General features: G+C 38.0%; 2 protein-coding genes, 2 long non-coding RNA genes and 1 pseudogene across 7 annotated transcripts; 4 read left to right on the top strand and 1 right to left on the bottom strand.

Moving 5' to 3' along the window:
• The first annotated feature begins 5,077 nt into the window (after window positions 1-5,077).
• Window positions 5,078-6,246, top strand: LOC109132872 (uncharacterized; annotated as a pseudogene).
• Window positions 6,247-8,887: 2,641 nt separating this feature from the next.
• On the top strand, window positions 8,888-12,144 carry LOC104787184 (uncharacterized). The gene is made up of 9 exons (XM_010512718.2): window positions 8,888-9,571; window positions 10,072-10,152; window positions 10,241-10,642; window positions 10,718-10,853; window positions 10,941-11,106; window positions 11,193-11,321; window positions 11,421-11,615; window positions 11,701-11,823; window positions 11,898-12,144. The coding sequence occupies exons 1-9, from the start codon at window positions 9,394-9,396 to the stop codon at window positions 12,003-12,005; spliced, it is 1,518 nt and encodes a 505-aa protein (XP_010511020.2). The 5' UTR covers window positions 8,888-9,393; the 3' UTR covers window positions 12,006-12,144.
• Window positions 12,145-12,373: 229 nt separating this feature from the next.
• Window positions 12,374-13,585, top strand: LOC104787185 (uncharacterized). The gene is made up of 3 exons (XR_015557387.1): window positions 12,374-12,507; window positions 12,593-12,742; window positions 13,274-13,585. It is a non-coding gene; the product is annotated as an uncharacterized LOC104787185 (long non-coding RNA).
• A 502-nt stretch (window positions 13,586-14,087) lies between these two features.
• On the bottom strand, window positions 14,088-15,245 carry LOC104787186 (uncharacterized). Its single transcript, XR_767808.3, has 2 exons — window positions 14,976-15,245; window positions 14,088-14,754 (listed from the first exon to the last, which is right to left on the bottom strand). It is a non-coding gene; the product is annotated as an uncharacterized LOC104787186 (long non-coding RNA).
• A 450-nt stretch (window positions 15,246-15,695) lies between these two features.
• On the top strand, window positions 15,696-21,174 carry LOC104787187 (nuclear pore complex protein NUP98B). Of its 4 annotated transcripts, none has more exons than XM_010512719.3 (13): window positions 15,696-15,934; window positions 16,378-16,451; window positions 16,583-16,876; window positions 17,316-17,921; window positions 18,017-18,229; window positions 18,329-18,963; window positions 19,073-19,163; window positions 19,244-19,304; window positions 19,402-19,540; window positions 19,753-19,869; window positions 19,977-20,130; window positions 20,308-20,349; window positions 20,443-21,174. In XM_010512719.3, exons 2-13 carry the CDS (start codon window positions 16,433-16,435, stop codon window positions 21,054-21,056), a joined length of 2,985 nt encoding a protein of 994 aa, XP_010511021.2. In that variant the 5' UTR covers window positions 15,696-15,934; window positions 16,378-16,432; the 3' UTR covers window positions 21,057-21,174. The 4 variants fall into 4 exon arrangements, 3 of the variants coding, with proteins under 3 accessions (XP_010511021.2, XP_087306704.1, XP_087306703.1); XM_087450577.1 differs by having other exon boundaries at window positions 15,775-15,934; window positions 19,265-19,304; XM_087450578.1 differs by lacking the exon at window positions 20,308-20,349 and having other exon boundaries at window positions 15,770-15,934.
• The last annotated feature ends 1,473 nt before the right edge of the window (window positions 21,175-22,647 follow it).

Genomic DNA, 22,647 nt, shown 5'->3' with positions numbered 1-22,647 from the left:
AGGATAAACCTCCTTCGTATCATGTTCGTAGCAGTACTAAACATAGAAGCAGAAGTACTCCTCCAGTCGAAAGAGCTATCAAGCATCAAAGTGATGACTCTATGTCTAAAATTACTCAAGAGACTGTCAAGTGCTGGATTTGAGAGAGAGAAGTAAGACAGGTTAGTGTTAACACAGCGAGTGTAGAGACGCAAGGATCTCCTCCTGTAGTTGATGAGGAACCATGGACGGTGATTAGCTCGAGATCGAAGGCTAAGAAAAAGAAAAAGCTTGCTCAGACTTCAAATGACGGTAGGGGTCAGATGACTAGTCACGTCAAGCACGGTATTCCTGGAGCCTTGGGGGCTAGGAAACTTGCAAAGATGGAAAGTGATACTAGGATTTTTGTGTCTCCTAGTCGGTTCAATAAACCTTATGCGTTGTAGTATTTAAGGTGTCAATCCAAATGGGATGTTGCTAACAATTGAGATGCAATCAAGCTATCACAAGTTAAGCCAATTCAAAAGAGTGTTTTTCTAACAATCCTAGAATGATCAAAATGCAAAACGGAAATGAGTCAGAGAACTAGAAACGAGAATGCATGACAAGAAGCGAAAATGAATAAAAACATAAACGAGTATAAGCATGAACTAAAAAAGCAAGAAACGAAATAGTTCCAGGAATGTAATAATAATCAGAAAGAAAGAAGTCCTAAGGATGGGGTAATTGATGTCGGTGGAGTATCCTAGTCTACAGAGTGTTTAACATACCTCAAGCAAACTATCCCTAAACAATGAATATCACAACTTAGCTAATCCAATCTCTTGGCAAAAGCTACTCAGACTCAACCACTTTCATACCTAGCTCTCGCTAGAGTAACGTGGTCGAGCAGGCATGACAAACAAGTTCATTCACGTCAACAAACATCCTAGACAACTAATCTCTTAGGCTATGAACGTAAGTCTCTGGCACTAGTTGGTCAGACATTTCATCAAACACCTTTTGGGTGCGGAAATGTCTCGAACCTAGTTCCAATTGATCAGAGAGAAACTAGTAATTCTAACTCTAGTCTAGAAGGGAATCATACAATCAAAGCTTAAACACTCTACATCCTAAGATCCTCCACCTAATCTATCCCATCCTCAAGAACTAGCACACTACTCAGATCCGAAAATCATAGTCAAGGATGTAGACACAGAAATCATTTAATCAAGCATAATAAGATAGATAAAAATAAGATGAACAACTTTGTAGAAGGAATCAAATGCAAAATCTTAATAAATCTCAATGATATCAGAATACAAGTCTCAGAACGTATTTTGTGGCTAGGTTAAAACCTTATGGGAAGGAAAACAATACGAGATTAAAAGATAAGATGTCTCAGCAAAGACTTAACAAAATGTGTATATAGTAGTCCAACATGGAAAGCCCTAAAACTTAAAACGACAAGGTAAGGCGTCGGTTCGGTAATCTCCTGAAGCGTGTGAAATCAAACGTCTTTCTTCCCGACATGTGCGATCGAGTCCGTGCGCGTCGAATGGAATGCAATGTCATCATGGCTCAGATGGACGGCTGAGGAGCACGGCTCGGATGGACGCTAGGAAGCATGGCTCGAACGGATGCTGGGGAGCATGGCTCAGACGGATGCTGGGGAGCATGGCTCGGACGGATGCTGGGGAGCATGACTCGATCAGACAAGCTGGAGTGCATGGCGGGGGAGCATGGCTCGATCAAACAAGCTGGAGTGCGTGACGGGGGAGCATGGCTCGATCAAACAAGATGGAGTGCGTGGCGGGGGAGCATGGCTCGATCAAACAAGCTGGAGTGCGTGGCGGGGGAGCATGGCTCGATCAAACAAGCTGGAGTGCGTGGCGGGGGAGCATGGCTCGATCGTGGTGTATATGCATCCACTAAAATGATGATAACTCTTGAACCACACCTCCGATTGGCTTGAAATAAACGTCGTTGGAAAGATAACTCAATTCCCTACAACTTTGATGAAGACGTCGAAAGCTAAATCCCAATCGAGTGGAACGGCTCGAACGGATGGCTCGAGAAAAACGAAGATGGTGACAATGGCTCGATCGAAACGAAGATGGTGACAATGGCTCGATCGAATCGGAGATGGTGATAATAGGTCGATTGAAACGGAGATGGTGACAGTGGCTCGATCGAAACGAAGATGGTGACAATGGCTCGGACGAGAATGGCTCGGACGAGAATGGCTTCCAACGTCTCCTAAATACCTAAAATACTCCAAAATGCACAATGTATGCAAGAATGATGCAAGAACTACCTAGACGTGCAAAGTGTATAGAAAGAACTAGAAAACGATGCAAACCAATGAGTTATCCTAGATCAATGCATGATAAATATATGCTAAGGAGAGGCAAAATATAGACATATCAGAAAGTAAGAAACAGTTTGGTCTGTAGAGGTTGGAGGATAAGCTTAAAGGGATGCAACATTTCCCTGAGAAGTATAGGATTGTTCCTGCCACCTCAAGCTCGCAACCTGACCGGGGTAGTTCCTCGGTTAGGACTTGTTAGTTCCTTAAAGAGCTTTTCTCTACCTTCACTTTTGGGTTTATGATGCCGAAGGTTTTTTGTTGGAACATAAGGGGATTAAATAGTTCCTCTAGGCAGAGGTTTTTGAGAAGTTGGGTCCTTAAAAATAAGTCTCTTCTAGGTAGCATTTTGGAGACGCATGTCTTGGAGGAGAATGCGGCTCATGTTTTGCATGATTCCTTTCCGGGGTGGAGAGGAGAGCAAAATTATAATTTTGCGGTGAATTGACGGATATGGGTAGTTTGGGACCCCTCCATATCAGTCATACGTCTATATAAGTCTGCTCAGATTATTCTATCTGGAGTTTACATACCTAGTATGAAAGAAAGCTTCGCGGTGGCTTTTTCCTATGGCTACAACACTCAAGTTCAACAGAGAGCTTTGTGGGAGGACATTACCTTGATTGTGCAGAACTCTCCTGCTCGCAACTCTCCTCTTATGATCCTCGGGGATTTTAATCAAATTCTCACTGCCAGTGAACACTACTCGGTCTTTCCTCACCCCTTACCTATCAGTGGTATGTCTGAATTCTTAGATTGCATAGCATTGAATGAGTTATCGGATTTGGCAAGCAGAGGAACCTTTTTTACTTGGACGAATAGTTAACTGATGATCATGTGCTTCGAAAGTTGGATAGAGTGCTCGTTAATGAACAGTGGAGGGAATCTTTTCCGGAATCCTTAGCTATCTTTGATCCACCTGGAGATTCGGATCACTTGCCAGCTCTGATTTCTACCTCTGATCCGGTAGGAGGAAGCAAAAAAAGCTTTAAATACTTCTCCTTCTTGTCTACTCACCCCAAGTTCAAGTCTGTTATCGCTGAAGCTTGGAGTTCGGATGTACTGGTGGGTCGAAGTTGTTCACTTTGGCACAGCGTATGAAAACAGTCAAGGCATCTTGTCGTCAATTGAACATAGAGGGCTTTGACAACATTCAGCAGCAAACTAAAGACTCCTTAGCACAGCTGGAACTGATCCAAGCTGCTCTCTTGAATTCTCCCACCACTTCTTTGTTTAGGGAGTAGTTTGTTGCTCGGAAAAAGTGGAGATTACTTGCTGATGCCCAAGAGTCCTTTTATAGACATAAATCTTGAGTAAGGTGGCTTTCCGAAGGTGATGCGAACACTGCTTTCTTCTTCAGAACAGTTCTTCCTCATCAAGGTTTCAATGCCATAAAGTATCTCAGGACTGAAAATGCTGAGCACATCTACAATGTGGATCAGATGAAAGACCTTCTCGTCGCCTACTATCAGCATCTATTGGGTTCAGAGAATCCTGAGGTTAGGCCTATGTCGGTTGAGGATATCAAAGACCTGAATTCCTTCAGATGTATGTCGGAGCTTGCAACTCAGTTACTTCAGGTTCCATCTCCAGCAGAAATAAGAAGAGTTATCGCAACTATGCCTAAGTCTAAAGCTCCATGCCCGGATGGGTTTCAAGTTGAATTCCTAAGAGAGGCTTGGGATATAGTTGGTCGAGACACGGTTGAAGCCATTCAACAATTTTTCTTAACTGGTCATCTACCAAGGAGTTACGCTGCAACTGCTATTACCCTCATCCCCAAGGTTCCAGGAGCTGATAAAATTGCACAACTAAGACCCATATTGTGTTGTACAACAGTTTATAAAGTCATAGCTCGTCTGTTGAAGCAGAAGATCAAGCTGTTTATTGCAGATGCAGTTCAAGTAAACCAGGTTGGGTTTGTTCAAGGTCGCCATCTCTATGAGAATGTCCTACTTGCTTCCGAGTTAGTCAGCAATTTTCACTCATCAGGTCCTACTTCTAGAGGCTGCTTACAAGTGGATCTAGCTAAGGCATATGATAATCTCGACTGGAAATTTTTGGAGAATGTACTTATCGCCTTGGATCTCCCGGCCAAGTTTATAGGATGGATCATGGAGTGCTATACTACTCCCTCCTTTAGTATAGCTTTTAATGGTGAAATGGTCGGTTTCTTTCCAGGAAAGAAAGGCCTTCGCCAGGGAGATCCAATTTCCTCATTGCTATTCGTCCTTGCTATGGATGTTCTATCCAAAAAGCTAGACATGGGTGTTATGAGTCAGAGATTTGGCCCTCATTCGCAGTGTGTAGCACCATTAATTACACATTTAAGCTTTGCGGATGACATTTTAATCTTCTTTGATGGTGACCAAGCTTCTTTGGAGAGTATTCTCGAGATTCTGGAGGTGTTTAGAATCGAATCAGGACTGGGGATTAATAGAGATAAAACGGTGGTGTTTCTAGATGGTGATAATCTTCAGCAGAATCAGGGTATAGTAGAGAATGCAGGGTTGATTCAAGGCACCTTTCCAGTAAAAGTACTTAGGGGTTCCCCTCTCTACTAAGAAAATGGTACGACAAGATTACCAGCCTCTGCTTGATAAACTACTTGCCAGATTCAACTCTTAGACTGCAAGGCATCTCTCTTTTGCTGGTAGACTACAGTTAATACATTCTGTCATATATTCCACCATTACATTCTGGGCCTTAGTGTTCATTCTCCCGAATAGCTGCATTGAGGAAATAGAGAGTATGTGTAGTGCTTTCCTATGGAAAGGAACACCAAACTCTGCTAGAGGAGCCAAGGTCAACTGGGAGTCAGTTTGTACACCAAAGGAGAGTGGTGGTCTTGGTGTTAAGCGGCTCAATAATTGGAATAAGGTCCTTGCCCTGAAGTTAATTTGGCTCATTTTTGCTGCGGGCGGTTCACTATGGGTCTCGTGGGTGAGGTTACACTTAATTGGTAATCAATGTTTTTGGGATCTTGATGGCTCTGCTTCAGGTAGCTGGATTTGGCGTAATCTTTGTAAGCTCAAACCGCTGGCTAAACAGTTCATCATATGTGAAGTGGGATCGGGTATTACGTGCAAATTCTGGACTGACAACTAGACATCTCTTGGACCACTGGTGGACTTAACGGGGGAGTTGGGACCACAAGTAACGGGTTTACCCATTTATGCGGTTCTTGCTGATGCGATAAAGGATGGTCAATGGTGGCTGTTCAATAGCAGAAGCTGGAATCCCATTATCAGTTGCTCAAATCCTGTCTCCCGTCTTCATCAGTTATTAATCTGGATCCGGAAGCTCAGGATGATTTTTACCTCTGGAAGATTGGAGATGCGGCTCCCTCCAACTCTTTCTCTACAGCTGATACCTGGAGACATCTGCATCCTCCGGGAATAAAGGTTGACTGGTTTGACTCAGTGTGGTTTAAGGGTAGAATTCCCAAACATGCCATCATAGCTTGGCTAAACTCTCGGCACAGGCTGCTTACTCGAGATAGGTTGGTAAGATGGGGCTTTGCGGTTCCATCTACTTGTCTTCTCTACAGCTCTATGGATGAAACTCGTCAGCTCTTGTTCTTTGATTGCTCATATACGAAGGAGGTCTGGCATCATTTTACTGGTAAAGTCCATCTTTCTCCTCCTTCTACCTTTGAAGCTGGGGTCAGATGGTTGAAGAATCCATGTAGGGATAAAAACATTACTTGGATACTTCGATTACTTTACCAAGCTTCAGTGTACTCCATCTGGAAATAACGCAACTCCCGAATTCATTCATCTATCTTTCGTCCAGCCTCGGCATTGATTCAGGAGATCAAGAACATTATTCGAGCTCACCTTGGTCCTCTAACTCTAAAACAAAGGCTCTCCAATCCCGGTGATTCTCTCTTGGTTACTTGGTTTAGATTTTTTCTCTGATCTTTCCTTGTATTTGTTTCAGTTTAAAGTTGTTACTATATGGGAGCCAATGTTGTAATCCCCTTTTGAAGTTAATGAAAGGTATGCGTTATTAAAAAAAAAAGAAAAAAAAAAGTTTGAAAAAACATTTTGACGTATGTTTTAGTCAAAATCAATCTTTTGTTTTTCGAGTCCTATTAGTAATAACTTTGTTTCTTTAAGATTTTATCTTTACAAATTACATTTTCGACGATTGAAACTTTCCTTTATTTTTGACAATCTATGTTAATTTATACTCCCTCTGTTTCATAAAGAATGTCATTTTGACACAATGCACACAGATTAAAAAAATTATATAAATTTCTATTTTACCCTTTATAAATACACTAAAACAATTTCTCTTTCTAATTAATAAGCTGAAATAGTAGGGATAAAAATGAGATTTAATATTAAAAACTGTATTGAAATTATAAATGACACTCTTTTTGAAACAAAAAAACGGTGTCAAAATGACACTCTTTATGAAACAGAGGGAGTATTATTTTAAAATTTATTTGATAAATAATCTATGTGTTGTTAATTGGAATGTTTTTTTTTTTTTTTTAAAAATGTATACAAAAGAGTTGAATAACCAATGATCAAAATTCTACTTTAGCAAAGAAAGATATGATCAAAATTCTATATATTTTAATTAATATTAAAATAGTATAAGTCTATATGATGTTGTTGAGAAGTAAATCCAGTAAAACAATATTATTTTAAAAGGGAAAATTAAACTAATATTGTGAGAAGTAAACTAGTACATCTTTTAACTATAACTAGGTGATACCCCGTGCTACATCACGAGATTATATATTTTGTTAGTTACTTTTTTTTGTAATTTCTATTTTTGTAATATAGTTTTTTATTTTGACTTATTTTCTTTGTTTATATAGTGTTTATTTGTATATTTGGGGTTATACAGTAAATTGGAAATCATAATAGTGTAAGTAGTTTGTAAAATATAGGTTTTCACAGAAACAGACACACCGCAATATTGGATAGTAGTTTTGTAAGAGAATAGACACTCCGCAATATCGGATAGTAGTTTTGTAAGAGGATAGAAACACTGCAATATCGGATAGTAGTTTTGTAAGAGGATAAATTTTTCTTTATTTTGGTTTGTCGTCAAAATAGGAGAAGTTGCTTGTTAAATTTTAGTGTGAGATATTTCAATGGTTAGGAAACCATTGTATTTATAGTGAGATTAGGTATATTTAGGTTATCATTTAGTTAATATTTGATATATCAAATATTAACAAAATTGTAAAAAAACTAATTTGATTTATAGTTTGATAAAAATACCTGTTTTAACGGGTTTAACTCAAACTTTTTTTATATTTTAAAATTTTTAAGAGTAAAAATATTAATATTACTTAAATATTTTATAGACTTAAATATTTTATAATATTTTAAACTTTCGACGGAGTTCAAATATTTATAATAATTTAAACATTTTATAAAAATTTAAATATTTATAATCTCTTAAACTTTTTTAAGAAAACGTAAATATATTATAATATGTTTACTTTTTAAAAGTTTAAATATGCTCAAATATATAACCAAATTAAACTGTTAAATTTGGATACCTGATAAATCAAGTTTTCTGCTCATTTGTTCTCAAAACATATTAGTCATATATTTATAGTGATTATGAACCATATTCCAGAATATTTAGTCGATGTGGGATATACAGTACACATTTTCTGTAAATTAGTTTACAACTTTACATATATATAATTTCTGCGTTTTTTATTCTTTTCATCTATACTAATCATAATTAATTAGTATAATTTCGTTAAGAAAATATTAAAAAATCTAAACTAAATGATGATTTATTTTTATTTAATTGTATTAAGTTGATTTGCTGTTTCCGTAAATATCTCACAATATAAAAACAAATCAAATAAGTTTACAAATATATACAATTTCGTATTTTGGAAGTAAGAAAGTCACAATCCACAAGTATTAAAGATTTCTCATTATTATTAATATTCGTAATAATTAGAGGATTAATTATGGTAGTAGTTAATGTTTGATATTATTGAAGCCATTAAATAGTCGAATACCAGTTTCCTTATTTATAGGGATTATACTTCTGTTTGGCGATATGAATAATTATTCTTGAACCAAACTAAAAACAGGATCCGAATAATATAAATCTGGAGTACAAATAGATCCGCAGGTTTTTTTTCTTCTATTTCTGGGTTAAAGAGGATCCGCGTCCCGACCCGGTCGTAATTTAGTTGTCGACCCAAGGGTATAATGGTCATTAAGCAAAATCATAACTATAGGTTAATTTAATTAAATTAAGTGATTCTCTAATCTTTTTTAATGAAAAAACTACCAAAACAAAGTTATGGTCCAATTTGAGTCTAGTAAGTACTTCAGCTTTAATAGTATTGATCTATCAAGTATCAACCACTTATGATTATAATTTATATTAAAAAAATATTTGCCATCATAATCAAATATATTCTTATTCTCCATCTCACGAAGCATATAGTACGTAAATTACTAATTACAGATTAGTACAAAACGTTAAACACGATAACTCCAATGTGGTTGTTGCTTCAATCGTAAAAATCTAAAATTAAGTGAACCATAATTGCTTTTGGAAGATGCCGTTAAGTCACCGTATATGCGATGATAACTATTGAAATTTTTTTAACAACTTGTCTTTCGATAAATTTTCCCATTTTTTTTCTCATTGACTTCACAAATCCCAAAATATATTTTTAACCAATCAGAAATTACGTTTATTTTTTTTTAATTTGTTTTCGAAGTAAAAGAGAGGAAAAACAAAAAAAGCTTCGTCTTCACCAAATTGTTTGTCTAGTTGTCTGTGTCCTATCATTTACCATATTTCTCTTCTCTCTAAGTTTTTTTTTTTATTTGTTGGCCAATAAGTGGATTTGAAGATCGTGTCTGGCAGATTCTATCTGATTTCTGATCAGAAGAGGAAGAGAGAGAAGTAAAAGGAAACATATATTTTTTTTCTCTCTTTCTCTCTCTACAAAGAGCAAAAAGGAACCAGCTTTATCTCTCTCTCTGTTCAAGTTCTGGGTTTTAGAGAGAGAGATCTTATATGTTGATTTTGTGAACAGAGAAGAAGAGAGAGAGAGAGAGATGGGAGGTTGCGTGTCAACGCCTAAAAGCTGTGTAGGTGGTAAAATAAGGTCAAGCAAGAGGAGAAAGACTCGGACAAGACGAAAGATTCAGAAGAAGAGAGTTGTGTCTTCTTCTCGCTTATCTGACGGATCTTTCGATAATCACGATCGTTCTTTCTCTAATCCCACTTTCAGAGGTCTCTAATCTCTCAATTCAAAATTTTTTTTTAAAAATCAATCTTTTGTTTCTGTCTCTGCATTTCTATTGGTTTTGGTCTTTGTTCTGTGTGTTTTATGATCGATTTGGCTTCGTGGGTTTTGTCTTTCTTGTGTATCTCTCAAGGGGTTTGTTTAAGCTTTTTGATTGATTGAATTCGAAATGTTATGTCTTTTGATTGTTGAATGTGTTGGTTTGGGTAATTAGGGATTAGGTTGTGGTTGTAGTGTTGTTAGATTAGCTTACAGTTTTATGATTTTGTATGTTGAGAAAGGGATTTGGTTTATAGGTTTATTACTCAAAAGAGTGAATCTTTCTCTAAATAATTAAAATCTCTGATGAGCATTGAATTTTGAGGATCAAACTAAGAAACAGCATTAACATTGTGTTTATATATGACACTGTCACATTAGCTGAGTTCTTCAGTCTCTACAAGAGTTATAAATATTCGCCTGACTTAGTCTCTCATTTATGAAACAGCAAGCGTTGATGAAGCATGGTTTGATTCCAACCTCGCCTTTGAAACCGACTGTGATGATGATTTTCACAGTGTTCAGGAAGGTATAACAAAAAGCTTCTTTAAAACACCACTTTGTGATTCTTCCTAGGATCTATGTATCACTTTCATTTCATCATCGTTTTGTTTCAGATATGCTGTCAGTAAACGGAGGTGAGCGTATCTCAGTATCGAGTATGTCAAACCTTGGCGGTTCTGCAAGGAATTCTCTAAGCGATGGTCCCAAAACTTCCAAATCTCACTCAACCGTAGATAATGTCATCTCACATTCGAAGTCAGAGAGTGCTTTGACAGACACTAAGCAGCCTGTTTTCATTGACGAGATATCTTCAAATGCTGATGATAGCTCTAGAAAAGATGAAGGATTGTTGGAAAACTGCGGGATTCTTCCAAGCAATTGCTTGCCTTGTCTTCATTCGACTGTTCCTTCTATTGAAAAGAGGTCTTTAAGCTCTAGCCCTCCAAGTACGAGGAAAAAAGCTGCGCTGAAACTATCTTTCAAGTGGAGAGAAGGACACCCTACTGGTCCTTTATGTAAGTTTCAGTTGTGGCATTTGAGCTGAAGAGATTCCAATTTAAGAACTCACTTTGTTCTTTCCAATGTTTCAGTTTCTACAAAGATGCAGTTGCAGAGACCAATGGCAGGTTCTCAGGTTCCATTTTGTCCGCTCGAAAAGAAAATGTTAGATTGCTGGTCAATCATTGAGCCTGGTAGTTTCCGGGTTCGTGGCAAAACTTATTTCAGGTAAACATACGTGGAGAGCTTGTTGTTTCGAGTACCTAATCATATCTTCTGTTACTAACTCTTAACTGATATTTCGTTCTTTGGTAGAGAAAAGAAGAAAGAGTTCGCACCAAACTATGCTGCATATAATCCATTTGGTGTCGATGTATTTTTATCTCAACGTAAAATTAACCATATAGCGCAATACGTGGAGCTTCCTGTTGTTACTACCACCTCGACCAAGCTCCCATCAATACTTGTTGTAAATGTTCAGGTATATTGTCTAGTGAAATCCTTCATCTTTTGCATTGTCTTCGGTGTTTCAGTTTAATGATGATGATGTTGCTATTGGAATCATAGATTCCATTGTATCCAGCTGCAATCTTTCAAGGTGAAACTGATGGAGAAGGAATGAATTTTGTTTTATACTTTAAACTTTCGGATAATTATTTAAAGGAGCTTCCACCTCATTTCCAAGAAAGCATTCAGGTAAATTTGATCTTCCTCCTTGTGATTCTGTTTTTCTTTGCTCTGTGCTCTTCTGTTGAATACACATTTTTGAATTGCTTTGTGTTTGGATATATGCAGAGATTACTAGATGATGAGGTTGAGAAAGTGAAAGGCTTTGCTATGGATACAAGTGTACCCTTTAGGGAACGGTTAAAGATATTGGGACGTGTTGCGAATGTAGATGATCTCCAGTTGAACGGTGCAGAGAAAAAACTCATGAATGCTTATAACGAAAAACCTGTGCTTTCACGACCACAGCACGAGTTCTACTCGGTATGTCACAAGTATCCTAACAAATCCTTTTGAAACCTCCAATATTATAATGCTTAACTTAACTCTGGAAGTTTGATTTCTGTAGGGTGAAAATTACTTTGAGATTGATATCGATATGCATAGATTCAGTTACATATCACGTAAAGGATTCGAAGCATTTTTAGACAGGCTCAAGCACTGTGTTCTTGATGTTGGACTCACAATTCAGGTAATCGTTTTGCTTCTTTAACGAATGTTGTGTCAAAAATGCTATGGTTAGTAACTGTAAAATCTCGTTTTCAGGGGAATAAACCGGAGGAACTACCAGAGCAAATACTGTGTTGCGTCCGGTTAAATGGGATTGATTACATGAATTATCATCAGTTAGCTCTTAGTCAAGAATTTCTATGATAGTGAACACAAAACTGTGTTTTCTGTTTTCTTCTTTTGTTACCCAAGAACACAAAATCTAAGAGTCTTTTTTCCGTTTGAAGAACACATAATGAAAGGGATGAGTGTATAAAATACATCATTCCAAAACATGACAGTACTTCAAAAGTTGCCTACGAGGAGGCTACGACTAGTGTTCTGTGGTTCATCATAATGGAATGAGAAATGAAGAAATATTGAAACAAGAAAATTAAAAAGGAGAAAAAATGAAGTAAAATATAACTTCTATATTTGTTGATGTGTTGAAGGAAGAGAAATACCCTAAAATGGCACACATTTGAGTTTTTGTTCTAAAACTAGCACACACATTGGAATGTTCCAAAACTATCATTACTTAATATTTAGTAATTAATAAAGAGAAATATTATTATTTTTAAAAACTCACAAAAATCAAAACCCGATCTCTTTCACATTTTTCTCCGGCTAACTTTGATCTCAGATTTTCCCGTGAAGCTTCAGTCAGGTACTAAATCCGTTGGCTTATCTTTTAATTTCTCTTTCTTCTTCTTCGATTTCAGAGTTTGAAATTGTTGGGTTATCTTCCAAAGGCGGTTACAATAACGACAAAGGAAGAAAATCAAAACTTTGACAGGCGGCGGTGAAGCAAGTCGCATCAATGGATCGTTTCACACACACGCCTTCTCATCGATTCATCTCATTTCTCTTTTTAATCATCGCCTCCTCCTCCTCTCTTATCTGTAAGTTCTCTCTCTCCCTCTACCCTTTTGCCCAGAATTTGTATTTGTGATTTCTTAGCATTGATTTTGTGTATATGCTTAGATCTGATTTAGCTTTAGTCGTTTTTAGAGACAGAGAACAGACTCTCTCTTTTGGATCACTAGTTCTCTTCTTAGACTCTATTGCTCTACTGATTTTTGGAATTCTTTTTGTAATTATAAATCCCGAGTCTTTTTGATGATTCTCACACGATTGCTTTCGTTTTGTGTTTGTTCAACTCCTCTTAAATTTGTTGGGTTTAACTCAGTTGTTCTTAGATTGACTCAAATGTGATTTCTTTTCATTGAGATTTATCATTTTGGTATAATCAAAAGCTTGGATTGGAGGATGTTGTTTGAGCATCTTTTAGCTATTTCTCCTCCATATAACTTGCATCCGATACTCTATTACTGGCTCATATGTAGAAGAACACACTTGTATCCTCTGCCTCTCTCTTTTGCTACTTAGCTTTGATCTCAATTTCTTATTTATGATTCCTTTGTTTGTTTTAGATTCTTGTCCTTTTTTCACCTCAACAAGAATGGATCATTGTACTGGAGAAAATCCCATGGCTTCTCAGTTTGACATTCTCAGATGCCCATTCTTGAAGCAAGTCAAAGCTGAACACGGCGGTGAAGCAAGTCGCATCAATGGATCGTTTGTAAAATCTGTATAATACTTATATTCGTCAAGAGTTTGCACTTGAATGTATTATGATCATCCTACTTCTTGAATTTTTTTGAAATTAAAGAGAACCTGTAACAGTAAATATGTTCATGAAGTCTTCATGAATTTTTATGAAATTTGTCATGAATTTATTATTCTATGAAGGTCTTCCTGAATTGGATAAAGTCTTCCTAAATATATGAGAATCCTTCCTGAATGTTTTATGATCATTTAACAATTTTTTACTTGGATGTATTATGATCATCCTACTTATTGATTTTTTTTGAAGTTAAAGAGAACCTGTAACAGTAAATATGTTCATGAAGTCTTCATGAATTTTTATGAACTTTGTCATGAATTTATTTTTCTATGAAGGTCTTCCTGAATTGGATAAAGTCTTCCTAAATATATGGAAATCCTTCCTGAATGTTTTATGATCATTTAACAATTTTTTACTTGGATGTATTATGATCATCCTACTTCTTGATTTTTTTCATTGAAATTAAAGAGAACATATAATAGTAAATATATTCATGAAAGTCTTCATGAATTTTTAAGAAATCATCCATGAATTTTCCATGAAGAGACCTTCTTGAAATTCGATAAAACCTTCCTAAATATTTGAGAATCCTTCCTGAATGTTTTATAACCATTTAACAATTTTGTATTTGAATGTGAATTTTCTTGAAATTTAAGAGAATGTGTAACAGTAAATATGTTCATGAAAGTCTTCATGAATTTTTATGAAATCTTTCATGAATTATATTTTCTATGATGGTCTTCCTAAAATTTGATAAAATCTTCCTAAATACCTGGGATTCCTTCCTGAATGTAAAGATGAAACCATAGCAAAGAAGCTAGCCTTCAATATACAACAACAAGATCAAACAAACTACCTAAGAAACTCAAAACCAAAGAACCTAGCCTTCATTATACTTTCACTATGTCTCTCAATCACCTCCTCCGCCATCTCTGCACCACCACCACCACTTTGATATTATCTAACTAACTTAGTAGCTTCTTGAAATTTTGACCAAAATGCCTAAACCAGAACCGCATCCAGCATGATCATTGGGAGCAAAAGCATGGATAAAAGCTTCAGCACCATCAAGTTTCCCTTTCTTGCAAATCTTCTTCACCAAAATGGAATGTGTGACAGCACGTATAAAGCCACACACAAAGATCTGGTTGAAGATGATATCAACCGTATAAAAACACTTCACCATCACAATTTATCACCGTATCTCATACTCTGCAACCGAGAGGATGCTTTTCAATTTTGTGATGCCATCATTGATTGGAAACTGGTTTATCTTTGTATCACTTACTGCAAATGAAACCAATAAAACATGTTTCACGGAACTGATTTCACAGCTGTAATCTCTAAAGCTTAACTTAAGGTTACGAAAGATTCACATTCCCTAATCAAATTAGTCAAAAGAATTGAAATTTATAGCTAAAGTTCAACAAATTTTCCCGTATTTTATATATATATCACTAAAATCAAACAAAATCCAAAACCCAAAAAAAAAGCATTGCTTTTCACACCTTTTGAAGCTTCCGGAGAAACAGAGAAGCATTTAATCGAACGGAAAGACGTCGGGTAAGCGGAGCTTCGACCGGAGTATCCAGTAACGGTCACAGAAAAAGAGAGTCCGAGAGAAGGGACGAGTCGGCGTCTAACCACCGCCGTATCAGATCTCTTGGCGACGGAAGAAGATGCGATTTCGAGAAAGTGAAGATGAAGGTGATCTCTTGGGCTTTGAGATTTTTTTTGAGAAAAATAAAACTTGCTGGACTCTAGTTTTTGTTGGCCCAAAACTCTTTCATTTTAATTTTGTGCTATTTTTGTCATTCTTAAAAATCAGTGCTAACTTTAGAACAAAAACCTAAATTTGTGCTATTTTTGTTAATTGCCCTTGAAGGAATAGTATATGAAATATCATTGATATATTTGCAAAATATACTATATTTTTGTTCCTATCAAGTATCAACCATACACAACTAATCTTATTAGTTTTTGTGTTATCATAAGAGACATAGAGAGTAGACTACATACTTTGATTTCAACTAATTAAATTTCTAAAAAGAAAAACTATTAAAATATTGAATTTCATATTAAAAGAAACAGAAGAAAAAAAAATTCAAGGGAAAAAAAAAAAATTCAAGAGGACCCGGAGGAAATGAACCATGATTAAAGCCGGTCGAACCGGAAAAAATAATCAATCCAGTTTCACAAAACCGAGCGTTAGAAAGACGCTATCAATTGACTTGAACACAACGCGACTCGGTCGAACCGGGAAATTAATCCCAGTTAATAAACCGAGCGTCTCTCCGACGCTACACTGACTTGAATACAACGCAGAAACTCCCTGTTTATATACTCTCAGCCAGCCCTCATTCCCCCATACGTAAAACTTTTTAGGCTTTTTATAATTCCGGCGAGGTCTCTCTGCTTCTCTCTATCCTCGTTCTCCGTCGTCTCCATATCTTGCTTCGTCCCTCAGGTATAACATTCTTCAAATCCTCTTTTATATTACGACGACGAACTACAATCGTTTCCGTTATCAGTTTCGGCGGTTTTTATCTCGCCTGAACCCTAATTTTAACCGAAATCCGACGAACGAGTACGGAAATCTCCGGTTCTCTGTCTTGTTGTGACGTAGTTTAGTATTAGTTATATTGGTTTCCATTGGATTCATGGTACTGTTCATGTTATCTATTAGTGTTGGTTTTGATGATTCCTGGTTATGATTACACAGGTTGTGATGTTTCCTTGTTCAGTGTCGATCTGATTACGAGTATTTGTGTGGTTAATTAGTGTAAAATTGGTCTGTTTTGGGTTCTCATGACTATCATTAATATATATCATGTTCATGTTTTGGAATTTGTGTTTGCTTTTTCTTCTTTTTATAACTGTTCTTGACAATTTCTTGCTTTGTTGTAACAGGGTAGAAGGAACAGTTCGTTTGACTAAGCCCGGATTCGTGAGTATATAGAGAAAGATGTTTGGTTCTTCAAATCGTAAGTGATCCTTACCTTATTCTTTGTTTACCATGGGGTTTGCACGGATCTTTCCTTTGTTTTTCTTAATCAAATTTTGGATGTTTATAGTTTTTGCTATGCTAACCTGACCCGTTTAATATGTTTTACAGCTTTTGGACAGTCATCTAACAACAGTCCATTTGGGACACAAACTCAACCTTTGTTCGGGCAGACCAGTAACCCGAGCAATAATCCTTTTGCTGTGAAGCCCTTTGGTAATTCTGCTCCTTTTGGCGCACAGACAGGGAGTTCCATGTTTGGGGGCACTTCAACCGGCGTGTTTGGTGCACCTCAAACTTCTTCTTCCCCTTTTGGTGCTTCATCACAAGCGTTTGGGAGCTCTACTCCGGCTTTTGGAGCATCTTCTGCTCCTGCATTTGGTAGTTCAACTTCACCTTTTGGTGGTAAGTACCTTTTATGTATTTTACTGTGAGGGTTCTGTTACTCATTTCTTTGATTTTGTGCTTTACCAGGCCTGGGATAAACTATATGTGTTCATATCTTGTGGTTGGTACATTGATAGCCCTGATGGAATAGGATCTATCTTATTTCAGTAGGACTTAAATTGTAAACATATACTTTTGCTACTGGTTTCTGGTTTCTGATTTCTTCAAGCGTTTGATTGCCTGTTAGTTTCTGGGTAGCAATTTCAAGTTTTATGTTTCAAAAGATTTGTTACTACTTCCAAAATTAGTATTCTTTTGGGTTTTCTTCGTGACAATATTAGCTCCCTGATTTGGTCAAGTTTGTTTGAATTCTTTAGGTTCTAGGTTCTCATTAGTCTTTTGATAAATCTCTTTTATGCGCCTTTTCTTACGAAGACTGATCAATTTTTCCTTACAGGCACTTCTACGTTTGGTCAGAAGTCTTTTGGCCTCTCAACGCCTCAGTCAAGTCCTTTCGGAAGCACCACACAGCAATCACAGCCTGCCTTTGGAAACAGCTCTTTTGGTTCATCTTCACCTTTTGGTGCCTCAAACACGCCTGCCTTTGGTGCCTCTAGCACGCCTGCCTTTGGTGCCTCTAACACTTCCGCATTTGGCGCCTCAAACACTTCTGCGTTTGGAGCTACAAACACACCTGGGTTTGGCGCATCAAGCACTCCTGCCTTTGGCTCCACAAACACGCCTGCTTTTGGTGCATCAAGTACTCCATCATTCGGCGCCTCGAGTTCACCTGCATTTGGCGCGTCACCCGCTTCAGCCTTTGGTAGCTCTGGCACTGCATTTGGCAACAATGCCTTCGGTACTGGAGGTGCTTTTGGTGCATCAAGCACTCCTGCGTTTGGTGCATCAAGCACTCCTGCGTTTGGGGCTTCAAACACTCCTGCCTTTGGGGCATCAAGTACCCCATCTTTTAGTTTTGGCTCTTCCCCAGCTTTTGGACAGACTACCTCAGCATTTGGTAGCAGTGCCTTTGGCTCTACACAATCTCCCTTTGGAGCCCAAGGTTCTCCCAGCTATTCCTATTCAATTACAGATTAGAAGTGAAAGTTCCCATCCATTAAATGGTAACTAATTATGTTCACATGTTTTGTTTTGCAGGTTCACAGGCTTCGACCCAAACAGTTGGGGGTCAATCAACTATCGGGGGTCAACAAGGGGGTAGTAGGGTCATGCCTTATGCACCTACAACTGAGGCAGAGTCAGGCACTGGTAGTAACCCTGGGAGGCTACAATCTATATCTGCCATGCCTGTATACAAAGAAAAAAACCAGGAGGAGCTTAGGTGGGAGGACTACCAGCGAGGAGATAAAGGTCATATGCCAGACAAATCCATATTATGTGTTTGGCTTAAGGTTAGATGTTTGGGCTTTATTTACCAAAATATTGATTCTCTTGTTGTTTAATTTTCAGGTGGACAACGTCCTGCTGGTCAATCTCCTGGAGGTGCTGGATTCGGTGTAACAACTTCTCAGCCAAGTGTATTCTCTCCTTCACCAACGTTTGGCCAGACACCTGCAAATCCAACAAACCCTTTTGCACAGAAGACTCCAACAACTACCCCAAATTTTTCCTCTCCCTTTGGTCAACCCACTACCCCCTCCTTTGGTCAACCCACTACCCCATCCTTTGGTCAACCCACTACCCCATCCATGTTTGGGTCAATTGCATCAAATGCCACATCCGTTTTTGGATCATCCACTAGTTTTGCAACAAGCACACAACAGCCATTTGGTTCAGCCCCTGCACATGGGTCAAATTCACCATTTAGCATTGTTGGAAATAATAACACCAGTCAGTCATCTCCACTGTTCGGTTCAAACCCCTCATTTGGACAGAGTACTACTCCTGCATTTCAACAGACTAGTTCTGCGTTTGGACTGAATACCACTCCTACATTCCAACAGACTAGTTCTGCGTTTGGACAGAATACCACTCCTGCAAATGGACAAAGTAACATTTTCAGTACACCTTCCACTGGCTCCGCAAATCTGTTTTCAAGCTCTCCATCCTTCCCTACAAGCATCTCTCCCTATGGTCAAACAACGGTGAGTTTCTTTTTAACTAATTTAAATGCCAGTTCACTTTAGAGTTGATATCTCTTTCTCTGCCTTTTGAGTTATGCAGGGATTTCTAATATTGGTTTTATTTTTGCAGCCTGCTCTTTCGACACCTTACCAATCAGTTCAGCCAACTCAACCGTCAGGTGCTTTTGTTTTCAACAACTTTGCTCAAACCCAACCATCAGGTATGTCAATCAATCAAAGCACCCTTAATATTATAATCTTGAATACTAGAAGCTAAGTCCTGTATGTTTATGTTCTGAAGGTAATACAACTGGCGTTACAGGTGGAACGGGAACTTTTAGCCAAAGCAACTTTAAGCAAGTGTATGGTCTCTCTGACATCAGTGTTTCCGACTCTAATTTTCCTTTTAGATAATCTATTAACATCTGTGTTTCATTCTTTTCTTTTTTGTTTTGACAGGCCTGCGTTCGGTAACTCTGCTATTATGCAACCAACTCCTGTTACAAACCCATTTGGAACGCTTCCTGCTTTGCCTCAGGTTTCAATTGGTCAAGGTGGAAATTCACCTTCCATTCAGTATGGAATCTCCAGCATGCCTGTAAGTACACTGCCTTTTTCAATACCTACGCACCAACATTTTTCTTCATAACTTCTTTCCAAATTTAAAGCACATAAAATTTTGTTGCTAGGCATTGAATTCCTCTGCATAGCATCTTGAAGTTTGTCATTGCTCACATAGATACGATGTTAAGAAAGAAACAAATGACTACTCCATGTTATTAACGCGTATATATTTTCCTTTCTTCTCAGGTCGTTGATAAGCCTGCTCCTGTTAGAGTATCTCCACTCCTGACTTCTCGACACCTTTTACAAAGGCGGGTCAGGCTACCTACAAGGAAGTACCGTCCTGGTGATGATGGTCCAAAGGCATGTTTTCTGTTTTCTGAATTTTGGCTTGGTCTTTAATAGCTCACTCTTTTAGTTTTGTTACTGAGGCTCTTTCTACCTGTTTGTTTCTTCAATGTTTTTTTCAGGTTCCATTCTTCAGCGATGAAGAGAATTCCAGTACACCAAAGGCTGATGCCCTTTTCATTCCAAGGGAAAACCCTAGAGCTCTATTTATACGCCCAGTTGAAAGGGTAAAATCAGAACATCCAAAGGATGGCCCGGCCCCACTGCAGGAGAATGGTAAGCTTGCTTTTAACATTGATTGGCATATTCATTTGCAAAAGGAGGCTTTCTATTGTCCCAAATAGCTCCTTTTTTTTTCTAGACATGGCTCCAATAGTTTCTACCTGCTTCAATATTTAATATAGTGGCTGAATTTGATCATATCTGACACTTCATTTTACATGTGAATTTCAGGTAATAAGTCAAATGGGGTTACGAATGGAACCAACCATGAGAGTGAGTATTTAAAATATGAATTTGTAACGAAATAGTGATTAACGTTTGTGCATTTTGAGGACCATTCTCTGATTCTACTATCAATATATGCAGATAAGCATAACGGTGAAACTTGTGAGGCTCCTCCGGTTAAAGCCAATCAGAAACCGAACGGAACACATGAAAATCACGGAGGCGAGAAAAACGGTTCACACAGTTCACCAAGCGGAGCAGAGATCGAGACATTGATGCCGAAGTTGCACCACGCTGAATATTTCACAGAGCCTCGGATCCAAGAACTGGCTACAAAAGAAAGGGTTGATCCGGGTCATTGCAAGCGGGTAAAGGACTTTGTTGTTGGGAGACACGGTTACGGGAGTATAAAGTTTCTGGGAGAGACGGATGTGTGTAGACTCGACCTGGAAATGGTGGTTCAGTTCAAAAACCGAGAAGTGAATGTGTACATGGACGAGAGCAAAAAACCTCCTGTGGGTCAAGGATTGAATAAACCTGCGGTTGTAACTTTGCTGAACATAAAATGTATGGACAAGAAGACCGGTACGCAAGTGAAGGAAGGTGCCAGATTGGACAAGTATAAGGAAATGCTGAAGAGGAAAGCTGAGGAACAAGGAGCTAAGTTTGTGTCTTATGACGCTGTGAAAGGCGAGTGGACGTTCAAGGTGGAGCATTTCAGTTCCTACAAGCTTGGAGAAGAAGATGATATGTAGAAAGATCATTATGTAGACTAGTCTCCTAGGCCTGTTTTTTGGTTTTACTTTTTGGGGTTTGTCTATTGGTCTGTTTTTGCAATATATAATGTCAAAAATGACATGTCTTTTGCTCTTACTACATCGGCTCAACCTCTCTTCTATCAGTTTTATTAGGAAAATATTACTCAACTTCTTGGATTTTAAAATTTTTCAGAGGCTATGTTACGTTCTACTGGATTTTAATTTGTCACTCTGTTGAACCAACTCGGTCGGTTCCAAGGCAACTCGGTCGGTTCCAAGGCAACTCGGTCGGTTCAAGGATAAATCACTTAGATAATGAATCAAACCTATAATATGTGAGAGTTTATTATGCCCTGAACCGAAATCTTGACTCTGACCGTTGTTGTTAACATCAACTAAGAAGCAGACAATCTAGAAATAGGATATGGTTTTAAAGAACTCAAGATTGTAAAAGTATAAACTCACTTTTATTAGTTTAAGAAAATTTTCTCAAAACTTAAACTCTCAATTTCTTTTTCTCTCTTAAAACCATTACATCATTGTGTCATGCCTCGACACATATATATAGTAAAACACAAATCCTAATCCTACTAGGAAACCACATAAGTTAGATAACTCCTAACTTATTCTGATCCTTATCTCTCTAGAATCATAATTCTAATAGGATTAGTGTAGCTCATTTCTTAAGTTAACTTTAAACTTAAGTCAACATTCTCCCTCCTAAGTTTGAAGTTAACTCCAGCCAAGTCTCTCACTCCAATAAGCTCCCTCATCTCCTTAAACTTGATCCTTCCAAGAGCTTTAGTTAATATATCTGCTTTCTGTTCTTCTCTTGGTACATGCTCAACTTCCACAAGCCCTCTCTCATCACATTCTCTAATGAAATGGTACCTTGTGTGTATGTGATTGCTTCTCCCATGGAAAACTGGGTTCTTGGTCAATGCAATGGCAGATTGGTTATCTATTCGAATAACCACCTTCTCACATGATAACTCTGTGATCTCTCCAAGCAGGTCTTGCAGCCAAATCGCCTGTCTCGTAGCTTTGGTGCCGGCCATGAACTCAGCTTCACAGGAGGATAACGCCACTGTATCTTGCTTCTGTGAGCACCATGTAATCAAGCTGTCTCCTAGATAGAAAACATGACTAGTCGTTCTCTTGCCATCGTCATGATCCACATTGTGACTGCTGTCACTGTAACCAACTAGCCTAGTCGAAACTTGTGGTGAAATTGATCTCACAAACGTCAGTCCAAATGTTGTTGTTCCTCGTAAGTACCTCAAGCACTGCTTCATCGCCACACCATGTGACTCCTTCGGATTCTGCATATAACGACTTAGCACCCCAACACAATATGACAGATCCGACCTTGTGTGAAGTAAATAACGAAAACATCCAACAGTTCTCCTATACTTAGTCGCATCTATATCCTTTTCCTTTGGAGACTTTGACAACTTCAATCCCTCATCCATGGGCGTGTGAACCATATTACAGTCTTTCATCCCTGCTTCTTCCAATATCTTCAACGCATAACGACCTTGGCTTAGCGTAAAGCCCCCTTGATGCTGACATACCTCAATCCCAAGGT

Source organism: Camelina sativa, chromosome 5 (genome assembly GCF_030686135.1).
Source record: "Camelina sativa cultivar CO46 ecotype springtype chromosome 5, ASM3068613v1".
NCBI classification, from domain to species: domain Eukaryota; kingdom Viridiplantae; phylum Streptophyta; class Magnoliopsida; order Brassicales; family Brassicaceae; genus Camelina; species Camelina sativa.
The sequence above is the reverse complement of the archived record's forward strand: the minus strand, read 5'-3'. Positions and strand labels throughout refer to the sequence as shown.

Coding starts and splice junctions, on each gene's coding strand:
- LOC104787187 (XM_010512719.3), top strand. Junction 19,870..19,976: donor CTGGTGATGATGGTCCAAAG/GCATGTTTTCTG, acceptor TGTTTTTTTCAG/GTTCCATTCTTCAGCGATGA. Junction 20,131..20,307: donor GGCCCCACTGCAGGAGAATG/GTAAGCTTGCTT, acceptor TGTGAATTTCAG/GTAATAAGTCAAATGGGGTT.
- LOC104787184 (XM_010512718.2), top strand. CDS start 9,394: ATGGGAGGTTGCGTGTCAACGCCTAAAAGCTGTGTAGGTGGTAAAATA. Junction 10,643..10,717: donor ACACCCTACTGGTCCTTTAT/GTAAGTTTCAGT, acceptor CCAATGTTTCAG/TTTCTACAAAGATGCAGTTG. Junction 11,616..11,700: donor CACAGCACGAGTTCTACTCG/GTATGTCACAAG, acceptor TGATTTCTGTAG/GGTGAAAATTACTTTGAGAT.